Here is a 13,938-nt window from a genome sequence, read left to right as displayed (position 1 = left end):
CCACAAATAGACACAAACTTTAAACACCATATTAAACAGTGCTGAGAATCCCTTTGGTGAGTGGCAGTCTTACCAAAGGGCTGCTGGGGGTGAAGATAGATTTGATAGGGGTGTTGCCTCCTCCACTGTTGCCACTACTGGGAGGATTAATCCTCTTCTCTTTCTGTCGTCGATTGCAGAACCAGACCCGAATCACCTCCTTCTCCATGTTGAGCTGGTCAGCGATCATGGTGATCTCTTCAGAGGTAGGTTTTTGGTTCTGCTTGAAGAGGGCAAAGAAGCCAGGGATTCCCTGTCAGCACTGAGGAAACTGCTGTACTGTGTTTTTTCTACCTTTAAGGGAGGACTAAAAGTGTATAATGTGATCATCTCAGATACTTTACTGAATAACCAAACTTTTCCTTATATAATCAATATGGAGTTCCGAAGTGTGTGTTTCTCACCTCCAGAAAGCTCTTTTCTAAGGCCACTCGAATGTTGGTCTCGATACTGGTTCTTTTCTTCCGTCTGCGGTTGATTCCCTCTATGCCCATGCCCTGGGAACCCAGGGCACTGGGGCTCGACAGGGACTGGTCAGATGTCAGGTTCTCTGCACAAACAGCATTGACACAAAGAAAAGGAAGGAAGGTAAAGACAAGGTATGCATACACAACCCACCCACAAGCACCAATGTGAGAAAACAAGAGTGATCAGCTGCACAGTCAGGTGGGGTCAGAGACAAACCTGCATCATTGAGCCACTTCTCCAGCAATGGCTTGAGTTTGCACATGTTTTTAAAGCTCAGATTCAAGGCCTCAAAGCGAGAAATAGTAGTTTGGCTAAAGTCGTTTCCATACAGCTTCCCCATGGCCAGGCCAACGTCCCCCTGTCAGAAGGAGAGATTTACCTGTGAGTTATTTAGAGTGGTATAATATTACATGAACAAAGATCTGAATATGAAAACAGCCATGTGTTTGCAGTTTAAAGAAATACCCACATCTGCAAGTCAAAATATAACTGAACTTATGGTGATCTACTGACTCTCAGCACACACCTGCGTAAAGCCCAGTTTGATACGTCTCTGTTTAAAAGTCTTGGCAAACTGCTCCAGCTCCTCAAGGTCACTAGGTTCCTCCAGAGTGGGGGTATCCAACCGTTTGGGTGGCGTCTGACTGTGTGGCAGGGACTGAATAGGTGTGGTTGCTGTTGTGCGGGTTGGGGTTGCAGGCTGGAAAGACGAGAAATATAGCAAATGTGACTGTTTTGTAGGTTTAAAAAGAGTTAAAGAATAAATTATTGAGAATAAATCATTTTAAAAAACGTGTAAAGCTGTCAAATGTAAGCACTACCAGTGTAGCTGAAGACTATTTTAAAGCTAGTTTAAAAGATGTACTTGCATCATTACCAACCTGAGCTGCAAGGGTGATGCTTGGTTGAGTCGACAGGAGGTTAGGTTGGCTTTGAGGTAGTTGAGTTAGAAGACTCGGGGCTTGCAATATGCCTGAAGTGGGGATGATGGATGGAAAGGAAAGATTAAACAAAAGCTTCGATACCCATACTTGGAGGACATCTCTCCTTGTAATTCTGCAGCGCAACAGATCAACCTACCCTGCTGGGCCTGCGGAGCCTGTGAGATAATGAACTGAGGCTGCAGTGACGTGGCGATAGGGTGGCCAGGCTGAACCAGGACAAACTGGGGCAGACTTAGATTCTGCTGTTGTAAAGACTGCAAAAAATATGAAAACAACCATCTAATTGTTTATAAAGCTCACAATCCTAAAGACTTTGACACAACTTTGTTTCATGAAAAATTGTCCCACAATGTCTACATTTATTCTAATCATGTGTAATTTGGTACAACCTCTACTTTTCAATTGCTCTGACAGGGTAGCAAACAAATATGTATTAAGCTATGTGTAATGTGTCTCCATATATTTATAAGTGTAGAATTTCCATTATTAAAGTGTGTCTATTCTCAACTACTTTGATGAATAAACGTCCTTGCCAAAGCCATTACCACAGATGTTGAGGACTATTTTGTTTGTAATTCATTTTGTCTAAGAGAGAAAGCTCGAGTCATTTAGGTCATTTGCATGTTTTCCTCATTCTTTAGCTGCCTTGTATGCTCCCAGAAAGGCAGTTTCAAATAATCCAATATGGCCTTCATACCGTTTGAAAAAACAATAGTGATATTTAATTTCACCACAGACTTTTCATGTCTATTGTTTGTATGTGGAAAGATGTTCAGCTTTACTTTTTTGTGTGTGTTGTGTAGAGCTACAAGCTTGCAAACACTTTATGGTACAACATTTTTCAGAGCTTGCAGGAACTCTGGCACATAGGGGATTGAGCCTTACAGGGGCAATCTGGATGGGCTGTGACAGGGGCAGCTGGGTAATTGGTGTGGCTGCAGAGGCTGAGATGTTGTCCCCGGTGGTGCTGTTCTGCTGGTTGGCAGAATGCTGCACGGCAGCAGCCAGGAGCTGCACTTGGGCCTGCTGGAGAAACAGCTGCTGCTGCATTGGGCTCAACTGAGGCAAACAGGAGGAAAACAGAGAGACACGCAAGTGTTAATACAAGTAACTTATGATCATCAGATAAGTTAGTAAGTATATCAGTGTTGTCACTATACTTTACTTCGATAGCCTTCCAAAGCTAGTACAATACTGCAGTGAAATATTAGAGAAATCCAATTCATGTGTGCATAATATTACTCACTAGAGTCTTGATACAGTGGGGCAAAAAAGTATTTAGTCAGCCACCGATTGTGCAAGTTCCCCCACTTAAAATGATGACAGAGGTCAGTAATTTGCACCAGAGGTACACTTCAACTGTGAGAGACAGAATGTGAAAAAAAAAATCCATGAATTCACATGGTAGGATTTGTAAAGAATTTATTCGTAAATCAGGGTGGAAAATAAGTATTTGGTCAATAACAAAAATACAACTCAATACTTTGTAACATAACCTTTGTTGGCAATAACAGAGGTCAAACGTTTACTATAGGTCTTTACCAGGTTTGCACACACAGTAGCTGGTATTTTGGCCCATTCCTCCATGCAGATCTTCTCAAGAGCAGTGATGTTTTGGGGCCGTCGCCGAGCAACACGGACTTTCAACTCCCGCCACAGATTTTCTATGGGGTTGAGGTCTGGAGACTGGCTAGGCCACTCCAGGAATTTCAAATGCTTCTTACGGAGCCACTCCTTTGTTGCCCGGGCGGTGTGTTTTGGATCATTGTCATGTTGGAAGACCCAGCCTCGTTTCATCTTCAAAGTTCTCACTGATGGAAGGAGGTTTTGCTCAAAATCTCACGATACTTGGCCCCATTCATTCTGTCCTTGACACGGATCAGTCGTCCTGTCCCCTTGGCAGAAAAACAGCCCCATAGCATGATGTTTCCACCCCCATGCTTCACAGTAGGTATGGTGTTCTTGGGATGCAACTCAGTATTCTTCTTCCTCCAAACACGACGAGTTGAGTTTATACCAAAAAGTTCTACTTTAGTTTCATCTGACCACATGACATTCTCCCAATCCTCTGCTGTATCATCCATGTGCTCTCTGGCAAACTTCAGACGGGCCTGGACATGCACTGGCTTCAGCAGCGGAACACGTCTGGCACTGCGGGATTTGATTCCCTGCCGTTGTAGTGTGTTACTGATGGTGACCTTTGTTACTTTGGTCCCAGCTCTCTGCAGGTCATTCACCAGGTCCCCCCGTGTGGTTCTGGGATCTTTGCTCACCGTTCTCATGATCATTTTGACCCCACGGGATGAGATCTTGCGTGGAGCCCCAGATCGAGGGAGATTATCAGTGGTCTTGTATGTCTTCCATTTTCTGATGATTGCTCCCACAGTTGATTTTTTCACACCAAGCTGCTTGCCTATTGTAGATTCACTCTTCCCAGTCTGGTGCAGGTCTACAATTCTTTTCCTGGTGTCCTTCGAAAGCTCTTTGGTCTTGGCCATGGCGGAGTTTGGAGTCTGACTGGTTGAGGCTGTGGACAGGTGTCTTTTATACAGATGATGAGGTCAAACAGGTGCCATTCATACAGGTAACGAGTGGGGGACAGAAAAGCTTCTTACAGAAGACGTTACAGGTCTGTGAGAGCCAGGGATTTTCCTTGTTTGAGGTGACCAAATACTTATTTTCCACCCTGATTTACGAATAAATTCTTTACAAATCCTACCATGTGAATTCATGGATTTTTTTTTCAAATTCTGTCTCTCACAGTTGAAGTGTACCTCTGGTGCAAATTACTGACCTCTGTCATCATTTTAAGTGGGGGAACTTGCACAATCGGTGGCTGACTAAATACTTTTTTGCCCCACTGTATATTGGTTTATCATCATTATGTATGATAAGACAGGCACTTTAATTACCCGTGCCTTGGTCTGGCTTTATGAACAGCAGCAGGTTGATCGGATTGTTTGATGCATTTGCCAACAATTGTTTTATTGTTCGGTGGCTGCTCCAGTTCACTGAACTAGACCACAGCTCTGTCTATTCTAATTATACCGACTTGTGTTCATACACCTTTACAAATGATACTGAAACAGTTTTTTTTTTTAATTATTATTTTGAATTTACCATGTCAAACTAGTGACTGTTTATGAAAACAAAACAGTATTGCACTTAGCTTTTAACAGAGGTATCAAAGTTATACTGAATAATGTGGCAACACACATATGGTCCTCCACAGGCAGATGGAGACTCATGCAGCTGAGCCAGGCACAAGAGCAAATGAGCATGTTGATGTCATGTTCAAACTCAAATCCACATGCTGAGTAAACATTCAATCCTACATTGCACTGCAGCTGCATTCAACCATCCCTGGGCCTTGGCTGGATATGAAATGTGTCATGTGGCTGGTTTAATGGTGAGTGCAGAGACACAAAGACTATGTCTAACCACAGGGATGAACAGGCAGACAGGCAGAGAAGACGCCAGCTTCAGCCAAGTTATCGTTTCGTCACCCAGCTGTGATTGACCGTGTGGGGGTGTCACCCCAAGGTACACAACCAGGGTTTTAACTTACTCCAGCAATCTGTCCCCCGGCCAACATTAGTTGGGTTTGAGGCAATACGCTCTGCTGGACGGAGGTCAGAAGAGCACCCGAGTCTTCCAACTTTGACTAGTGGGGGTGAAGCAGAGGGGGGAGGCTTAGACGAGATCTTCTGAGTTTTAACTTCATGTCATTGTAGCCAACATGAAATTAATTAAAAGCAATTTCAATGAATATTCAATTCAGACATTAAGCACCGCTAAATTAAACAAAACAAAAAAAAGCATACTAGTGAAAACAATGAAACGTTCTATTTCCATGCTACCTGAGTGGCTTTCTTTAAATGAGTCTTTGGTCTTTGAACGCAGAGAGGAATTTGAATTAGAAAGGCAGCGATAAAGTGGGTATTTAAAATGTGCTGCAGCCTTCAGAGACAAGAAAAGTGAAGTGAAGGGAGGGGAGAGTTGAGATCCTAATTAAAATAACTGTTATGCAGTGCATGTAAATTCTGCATAGATTTGCATATTCTCGGCCATCTGTTTCCGAGCAACCACAGAGCAGCTAATTAGCATACAGGGTTGATTAATCTGCCTTGTTGCCAGGCGACACTGGGAGAGCCTGGCTCATTTAAATGAACTCTTTCTGCTTGTGCGTGTTTGAGTGAAGATGAGCATACCTCTGTTCAAACTTCACACCTCATTTTCGAGACTACAACAAATGTGTGACATTACACCAAAACCAAACGTGCTCCCACCACAAAAACAGGAAAACAAAAAGTTACTTAAAAAGGTCAAGTATGCAATGTTGTACACAGTGTGGTACCTGTTGGAGGAGGGCTTGTGCATGTGCATTAGTGATTGCACTTGTGGTGGGCACCGTCTGCCTCTGAAAATCCAACCCATTGGTTTGGATACCTGAGAAAAGAAAATTTGAATTTATGCCATGTGCTGTTTGACACAACATATGCCGTAAAAAAAAAAACAAAAACACAACAACAACAACAAACAAAAAAAAGAAAAAAAGAAAAAAGAAGAAATCACTGACAAGAGAAGAAGAATCAATTTTCAAATACGAGGAAAAACTCTAAAAACATATTTTTATAAAGTGGCAGCATCTGTACTAGCTAACAAAATTGTATATTTTAAGAGCATGAACAAACAATACTGTCAACAACATCAATTAATGTGTCATTACCCAGCAGGAGTACAAAGCTGTGCAATGAATCTGGATCTTCACTCTAAGCGTGTAATATACACAGACATAATGCACTGTGAGGTAAATGCCTCATATGACAAAGAGAGCTGCTTGCAAGCATTTTTGGAAAGCTGCCATCTATGTTTTCAAAATGAGATCATACAAAGAGAAACAGCAGGGGGGTTTCTGTGACTTGAGCTGCTAAAATGTCCAAATAATAGCTGGCTATGACTCTGAAACCTGTTGAATGAGGTGGTAAAACTAAACACATTCTGATTTAAAAATGAAGATAACAGGAGAAAAAGCTGGAGATCACTCACCGGTGTTCCCGTCACCACTCTCCATTGCACATTTAGTAGTTTCTGACTGATTATTCACTTTAGCATCTGAAAGAGCCAGACAGAGACATGCTCACAGGCACTGCTGCCAAACAGAAGAACCTATTCTCTGATTTCAGGCGTACTTTCACTTTTGTCATCTGAGTACAACCATCACTGCACGTCAGGATATTCTTAATGAACAATAGCATTTCAGTCGCATTCATCATTTAAAGCAGCAAGCACTGAACAATACTAATCTCCAACAAACTAACAGAAAAAAAAAACAAAAAAACAAAATCCCAGCAGCAGATTCATGAGGTCTTAATGCAACATAATCACACAATGACATCAACCACCAGTGCAGTCCAGGTGAGCTCTGCTACAACCTCATCAAAAAAACTCACCCGCTCTTGCTCCACCTGCGTTTTCCAGCATGGCTGCTGAACCTATCAAGTAAAACTGCCTGGGCCGGGCAAGCCCACCGACAGGGTGTCCGGCGCTCTCCCACCTCCTCCTCCTCTCTTCACTCTCCACTGGTCAGCAGTGAGCAGAGTTCAATACAACCAGAGTTACACACAGACACAGTGGCAGTGTCCACCGCACGGTTCACTGAGCAACACTGGGATACGCGCACTGAGAGAGCCAACGGGGTTTAGGCAAACAGCTCTCCGTGCCTTTCCCTGCTCGCGCTTTTCTTTTCGTATAGCTCTGCCCCCTTTTCTCTTTTACTGTGCCTACTGTGCACTCTCTCTCTACCGCTCCCCCTCTCCCGTGTGCCAAGATTGTCTGTACTTCTGAAAAAGTTCGCCCTCTCCCTCTCTTGCTGGAATGAAACAAACGACAAGTGCAGCTGGCGGCCTCCTCCAACTCTGCTGCCGCCCCCCCCCCCCACCCTTCCTCCTCCAACTCTATAATGAAGCATAATCAGTATTCAGCTGATTAAAGCCGTATGCAAATCTGACCCTGCCTCGTTAGCAATGCAAGGCTTTGAAGTCCTGCGAGCAACGCATTTCACACCGGGCTCTGAAAGCTTTCTGCATAATTTAAACCCCTATAAATATTTATCAGCTCATTAGCATATTAATTGGATGGCTTTTGGAGGACGATAAAAAACAGGGGAATAAGGACGATAGAGAGGAGAAGGAGAAAAAAAGTGCTCAAACTAGCACTTGGCGCAGCGGAGAGGGGAGGCAGCAGCACAACACCAATTACTGTGCAAGTGCGGGCCTAAAAAGTAATTAGCTAAGAGCAGGTAAAGGGCTGAAGATATCCCAGAATGCACCATGAGGTGGTCTGGGTATGTTAGCAAGGTGGACTGCATTAATAGAACGTCTACGACTGCTCGCTCAGAACATCTCCAGGAGTCATGGAGACTTGGCCCAATTGCTAAGGGGGGGTGGGGGGTGGGTGGGCGCAAGAGGGGGGGAGCTCGCTCAATCGGAAATAAATAACTTCACATTAATCCACCACAAGCCTGTCATTACTGCGAGACCCCCTGTGGCTAAGGCATTCCACAGCGAGCGGCTACAGAAAGTGGGTGGCGGGCTGTTGCTGTGTACGTTTATGTTGTGCTTGGGGATCAGCATATTTAAATTAGCTTTACATTCCAATAGTATTTCCTTTGAAGCCCTTTTAAATTCATTTCCAACAAGCGCCGAGTGCTAATACAGCAGGGAAGCGGCTCGGTTACGGTGCTGCACTGGTGTCCAGCGAGTCATAGCGACTGGACTGGAATGCATGGCTGTATTGTGGCCTAGAAGGGAAGGGGCTTACCAACTAAATCTACAACAACTGCTCCTGGCTAAAGCTCTAATCAACTTCTTCACTTATCCTCCTGCCTGACGAAAGGCATTTACATACTAGCTGACCAAGGGAAACAAGGCCAAGAAGGCCCCAGTGGCTTTAACAAAGTACATACTGGAAAACAAACACACCTTTGTCAGCACAAGCAAGCCTTCACTCACCAAGGTATAATGGCAGCCATCTCTAAACTGCAGACAGTCAGAGACCCTTCAGATTTTTTTTGTCTGACATACCCCAAATAGCTCCAAACACAACCATTGCGAAGTATAATGTATATTTTAACTGAGTGGCAAATGGATGTTGTTCATTAGAGTCACCACTAAGATTTAGTTTCATTATCATTTAATCTGCCAATTATTTTCATTCCCAAAGCTCAAGATGATATCTTCAAAACGTATGATTTTGACCAATGATTGAACACCCAAAAGTAAGAGGTTTACTGTAACTGAAATCCAAACAAATGAGAATCTTCAACCGATGAATATTCAGCAGCTTTTGTTACAAATTCCCACCACAACCAAAAATGTTACCATTTTATATACTTTCACACACGCACTGGAGCCCTGAACTCTTCTAGATGTTAGTTTGCAAATGTCAGGCACAGATTAGACATCGAGGTGAGAAAAGTCCAGGTAACAGTCACAGCTTGCGAGCAGTCATACTGCGTTTTGCCTAAACCACACAGACAACCCGAACACAAAAAGAGATAACCCAGCTCTCTTTTTGTGCATCCCAGGACATCCCAGAAATTCAGAGAACACTGCTTACTGCTGCTAATCTGCTTGTGCCATCTTGTAGTTGGTAGCAAATAGATTATCTAAATAAGCCTTTTATTTAAGAAAAGAAATAAATGCTCAGCAAACTTACCAGACACTACTCCTCTTTCTGACTGTCCTCAGCTCTCTGTCCAGCTCTACCCTCTGTGTTGCCTCTGACTGATGACACTATTATGAAACATTTATAAGCACTTCATTCCTTTCTAATTAAGACTTGATTTGATATTTCTGAGGGTCTTTCTACATTCTTGGCCTTTTTGTGATTTAAAAAATGATCAGATCTCTGTTTTGTGTGTCATTGCCCGTCTGCCAAATAAACACGCATAGGCATCTTAACTATATTTTATAGAGCATGTTACCATTTTATGAAATCTGGTGTTTTTTATTTAACTTTATCTTAATATACACAATGACAGATGTCATTAGGTACTGGACTTGTAACAGACCAAACTGCTTGAAACTGTCAAGAATTTTTTAAGTTGTGATAACTTTATGAATAGACTTCCCAACATATAAGCATTAGGAGACATAGCTGTTATGTTCCATTATAGGCAGAATTTCTAGTGGTACAATTAAGAAGACAAGTAAGAGTTGTGTAGTATATCCTTTGGTGTAATTGTAATTCTATAATTTGTGTGAATGCTTTCAAGGCACATTTTTATAATAATTACAAACACAAACATATTTGTTTGGTTAACAACTCTAAGGACAACTGTTTTTAAAAAGGGTCAAGCTCCAGAAACACTGCTTGACCTTATATTCTTCGCTATGCACCCTGGAATGGGGGGAATTTTTGTCAGAAACCTCTGCTCTGTTTTGACAACCCCAGGAACTGGGGTTTGAACCCTCAGTCCCCCACTATTGTTATTATGCTCACAAAGCCTCAGACCACACCAATAGCCTTCATTTATATGCTTCTAGAAAGTATACCTACACTTCTGTGTACCGATGTCCAGTGTTGAGCCTCCATACAATAGATTTTAGCCTGACTCAAGCCTATTGTTTACTAAGGCAGTTATGGGAAATGTCACACTAGCCTGCAAAGTCTCAAAGAGGCCATCTCAACAAAGTGCACATGAGAGGTTAAGAAATAAGTCTTCTGTTCTTGACTTAATGCAAACAAATGAGAAAACAAAGGAGAAGTAGAGACAGTTATCAGCAGTGCACTCCAACACATGTACAGCTACTTGGTTGAATGCGTTTGCAAAACCTTGCTGTGGAACAATGCTTTATACAAATACCCTGCAAAGAGAATTCTAAATAGCTATCTCATTAGTGCAGTAATATGGGATGGCTGGCTGAATACTGCAGAGCCGTTAATGTGAGCGGAGAGATTCAACTTGAGACAGAGTGAAACTTAATTAGCACATCCACATTCTGTCCTGCTACCTATATCCTTCATCTTAAATATAAAATACATCCAGACCACTTTCCCACATCTGGATCAGTCTTAAGTACTTAGACTGTTTTGGAACAGTCTGGTGTACGGTTACGACAGATAAATCATTCAGTTTGAGGCAATTAAAACTAGGCAAAAAGATTTGTGGTTTAATGCAGCATCAAAATGAATACCCAAACAATTCAAAATCGCTTTTAATACCAGTCAGTGTATTAAACCCAAACAGTCTGACAACAGAGGGTCGAAGCAGCAATAGTGGACTGAGCTCACAAATGAGCCAAACACTGGAAGCAGTGTAATTTGATGAACAGTAATGGGGCTAACATCACTGCAAGCTACTGTGGTATCTCTCTAGGGTGGTCATTAGCCAACTGTCTATAGGCTAGGTGGGAAATTCAATCTAACCAAATTAAAGTGAAGTTTCTCAGGGACAACAACTCAGCTTCTTTCAAATGGGCATGTACAGAGGTTAGCCACATAAACCAGTACTACAGTCTGAATTCAGACACACATTCACCACTTAGGAAAACAGCACATGCATGAACATTTGATTATTAATGTGTTGTGTGTTTTACTTTTGTCTAATAGAAAAACAGTGCAGCCTTTTTCCTTTGAAAAAAAAAAAAAGTTCCCTGACTGTTGACACAAGCCAACATTTTAATCTCATCTATTTAAAGGACGGGCATTATTGCAACAATATTTCAGTCTGGATATTTTCAGACAAAAGGCCTCTGTTTTCTTAACGTGCTTTGCATTATATTGTGTTTGCAGCATTAAAAAAAAGTTTTAATTAAATACAAATGTTTACTAATACTAGTGATCTTAATTATGTTAAGCACATGACAGTCATCATCAGGAACAATGTGACTACTTCCAATCTTTAGTATATAGAGTCTGATTTAATCTTCCAAATTAGTGTGTCGTTTGTCTTAAAAACCCTCCGTTTTTACAGATAAAGACCAGCTGGAAACATCTGCTTTACCTTGCTGCACTGTTTAATAAGGAATTGCTCTCTTTACCAGAGATCACCAAAAACAAAACAAGTAGTTACAACCCTGAGGTAAAAAAAAAAAAGCAGCTCTTTTTTTGGTTATAATTTTCCTCCATTTAGAAAAGAAAAAAAAGAAGTCGTCGTCTGACTGAAGCTTTCATGGAGGCCTTCTCAGTACTTTGAGATGGCATGTCCTGAATTTATTACGGCGAATGATGCATTATTCATAACAACTGTGTTTACATCAATGAATATTCATGATGGAACTACAAGGCTGGAATGAGGGTGGAACTGTAAAACTGATTAAATGAGAAAAGTAGACTGAGTGTGAGGAAGACAGAATTACTTCTCGTATGTTATTAAAGTGCCCAAGTTTAATATGCAAGATTTTTTTTTTTTTTTAATGCAATCGAAGCCAATTCCAGACAGTCAAAATGCTAACAGACACATTAGAATGTAACACTTCGAGCATTATTTTGAATAATAAACCATTTATGGCCTTTCTTCTCAAACAATCTATATCTTTTAGATTCATAACTGTCTTGCAATATAGAAGAAAACTGCCTGTAATGCCTGTCTGTGCATAAAGTTGCTAACAATGTGGGCAAAGTTTGGAATGAGTGTATCTACATCGGAAAGAATTCAATCCTATTCAAGAATCCTTAACAAAAAAAGCAAACCTAAACCTTGTTTTAACTTGCTAAGGGACAATACGTTCCTCTGTAATTATAAGATAATGAGCCAGTTAGACCACTTAAAAAAAGACAAGAACCCCCCCCCAACACACACACACCTACACACTTGATGTGTCACACAATAGCTTTTCTGGCGCATTTTCTGAAATATAAAAACTTGAACAGCAAAGATAATTACCTGCTCTTTACTGTTACTACAACAGACCTCAGACACGCTTCTATAAAACAAGCTAAACAGCAAGCTCAGCTACATGGACTAAAGGAGAAAAAAAAGTGCCATCAAGCTGTGTCTTGCCCGGCTATGAAAGCAGCAGAGTGAATAATAAGAATGCCCTGCCTGTTATTACTGTGGCCTTCCGGAAGTGGGCCTCACCACCCCTCCCTGTGCCTGGGGGTGGCGGGTGGGAGATACACAGGTACAGTCTTTGAATTCAGCCCAAAAACTCCAGCAACAAACACGCATGACGCGTACAAACCCGGTTCTCAAAACCGTTACGTCAGGCGCAATTAAAAGCTGCACAAATAAATTACACACATTGTAATGAGATGGATTAGTTCGCCTGGCAGACCAGGACCAACCCGATGCCAGACTACTCCCACCTCAAGTTTAAAATAATAATATTTTTTAAAAAGTGCTCCACCCAACTTTCAAACTGTTTAACTTCCAAAACAAAGATGTCAAACACATTCATCTCAACATCTTACTACATATGTATCTGTACTAAACTTTAAAAAAAATAAATAAATAAAATCGCCGTGTACGTAAAGTTAGCCGATAAAGGGCTGACAAGTTGTAGCCAGTTAGCCGCTTGGAGGACAGCCGTATTAAAGTGAAACACGGGAGGCCACATTTGAAAAGTCATTCGGCGTCGTGACACAGTATTGTGTTGACATGCATTTATTGTGTGCTCCTCGTCGACTGCTGTAACGCGCTGAACTCCGCACACTCTGGCTCAGGCAGGCAGGCCCCGCATGAATAACACAACAGGCTGTGCCGTGGCTCCGCTGAGCCGAGCACACAAAAGGCTGGGGCAAAACGCTCCGCTATAAAAAAATCACGTCGAGCACAAGCACTCCGAGCTGACTCCGTGTGTCTTTAACAAAGGGACGGTCTGCTACAGTTGGATTAAATAACACCCTCCTCCGACCCTTTGAAAACATACGAGCGCAGCCGCTGCCCGACTCGGCTAAAATGAATATGCAAACCCGTTTCAAAAGCTTCGGTGTGTGCATCAACACAAAGCCAAGCGCTAGCACGGCAGCTAACGCTAGCCAGCTAGCATAATCATTTCAATCAAACCGCGTTCGTGAAAGGTCTAAATATGTCATACATGACCCAGAGCCACGATGGCGATTACTAATAAAATATGCTAAATTGTATTTGTCGACAGAGGTATGAATATGTAGCGGCGTACAGCCGTCTAATCACACAAAGGGGGGGAGGCATGTTTCCATGTAATTTGCCGTCGCACTGCAAAGGCTCGTTTCCTCCTCTGTCAAATTACAGTTGGCTAGCTGTGTGCAAACTAAAACAGCGCCTAATATCGCCCTTATCTACTAATCAATCTGCATTTCATCAGTATGCCGTTAACATAAATTGTGAGTAACACAGTTTGAATATGAGTATGAATATGTAAAATGCTGTAATCATTACCTGCTCCTGAACTCTCATCTTGACTCGCTGCTCCTCCGTCCGCCATTTTGAATATTTAACCCGAAATCCCAGCCCTGACACACACACACACTCGCACATATACACTTACACAAATGCACG

General features: G+C 42.1%; 1 protein-coding gene across 9 annotated transcripts in view; it reads right to left on the bottom strand.

Annotated features, from left to right (window-relative positions):
* The window catches only part of pou2f1b (POU class 2 homeobox 1b), a 21,182-nt gene extending 7,244 nt beyond the window's left edge, over nt 1-13,938 (bottom strand). Inside the window, exons 1-11 of one of the 9 annotated variants that reach the window (XM_085135910.1) lie at nt 13,819-13,938; nt 6,501-6,566; nt 5,809-5,900; nt 5,020-5,115; nt 2,337-2,510; nt 1,588-1,705; nt 1,389-1,480; nt 1,034-1,207; nt 725-865; nt 444-599; nt 74-259 (exon numbers count right to left, since the gene is read on the bottom strand). In XM_085135910.1, coding sequence (XP_084992036.1) covers nt 74-259; nt 444-599; nt 725-865; nt 1,034-1,207; nt 1,389-1,480; nt 1,588-1,705; nt 2,337-2,510; nt 5,020-5,115; nt 5,809-5,900; nt 6,501-6,566; nt 13,819-13,864 — 1,341 coding nt within the window. In that variant the 5' untranslated portion in view covers nt 13,865-13,938. The other 8 variants (XM_085135913.1, XM_085135909.1, XM_085135911.1 and 5 more) reach the window with 8 other exon arrangements.

The sequence above is a fragment of the Neolamprologus multifasciatus genome, chromosome 16 (genome assembly GCF_963576455.1).
Source record: "Neolamprologus multifasciatus chromosome 16, fNeoMul1.2, whole genome shotgun sequence".
Taxonomy (NCBI): domain Eukaryota; kingdom Metazoa; phylum Chordata; class Actinopteri; order Cichliformes; family Cichlidae; genus Neolamprologus; species Neolamprologus multifasciatus.
Note: the sequence above shows the minus strand (reverse complement) of the source record. Positions and strands in the feature narration are given on the sequence as shown.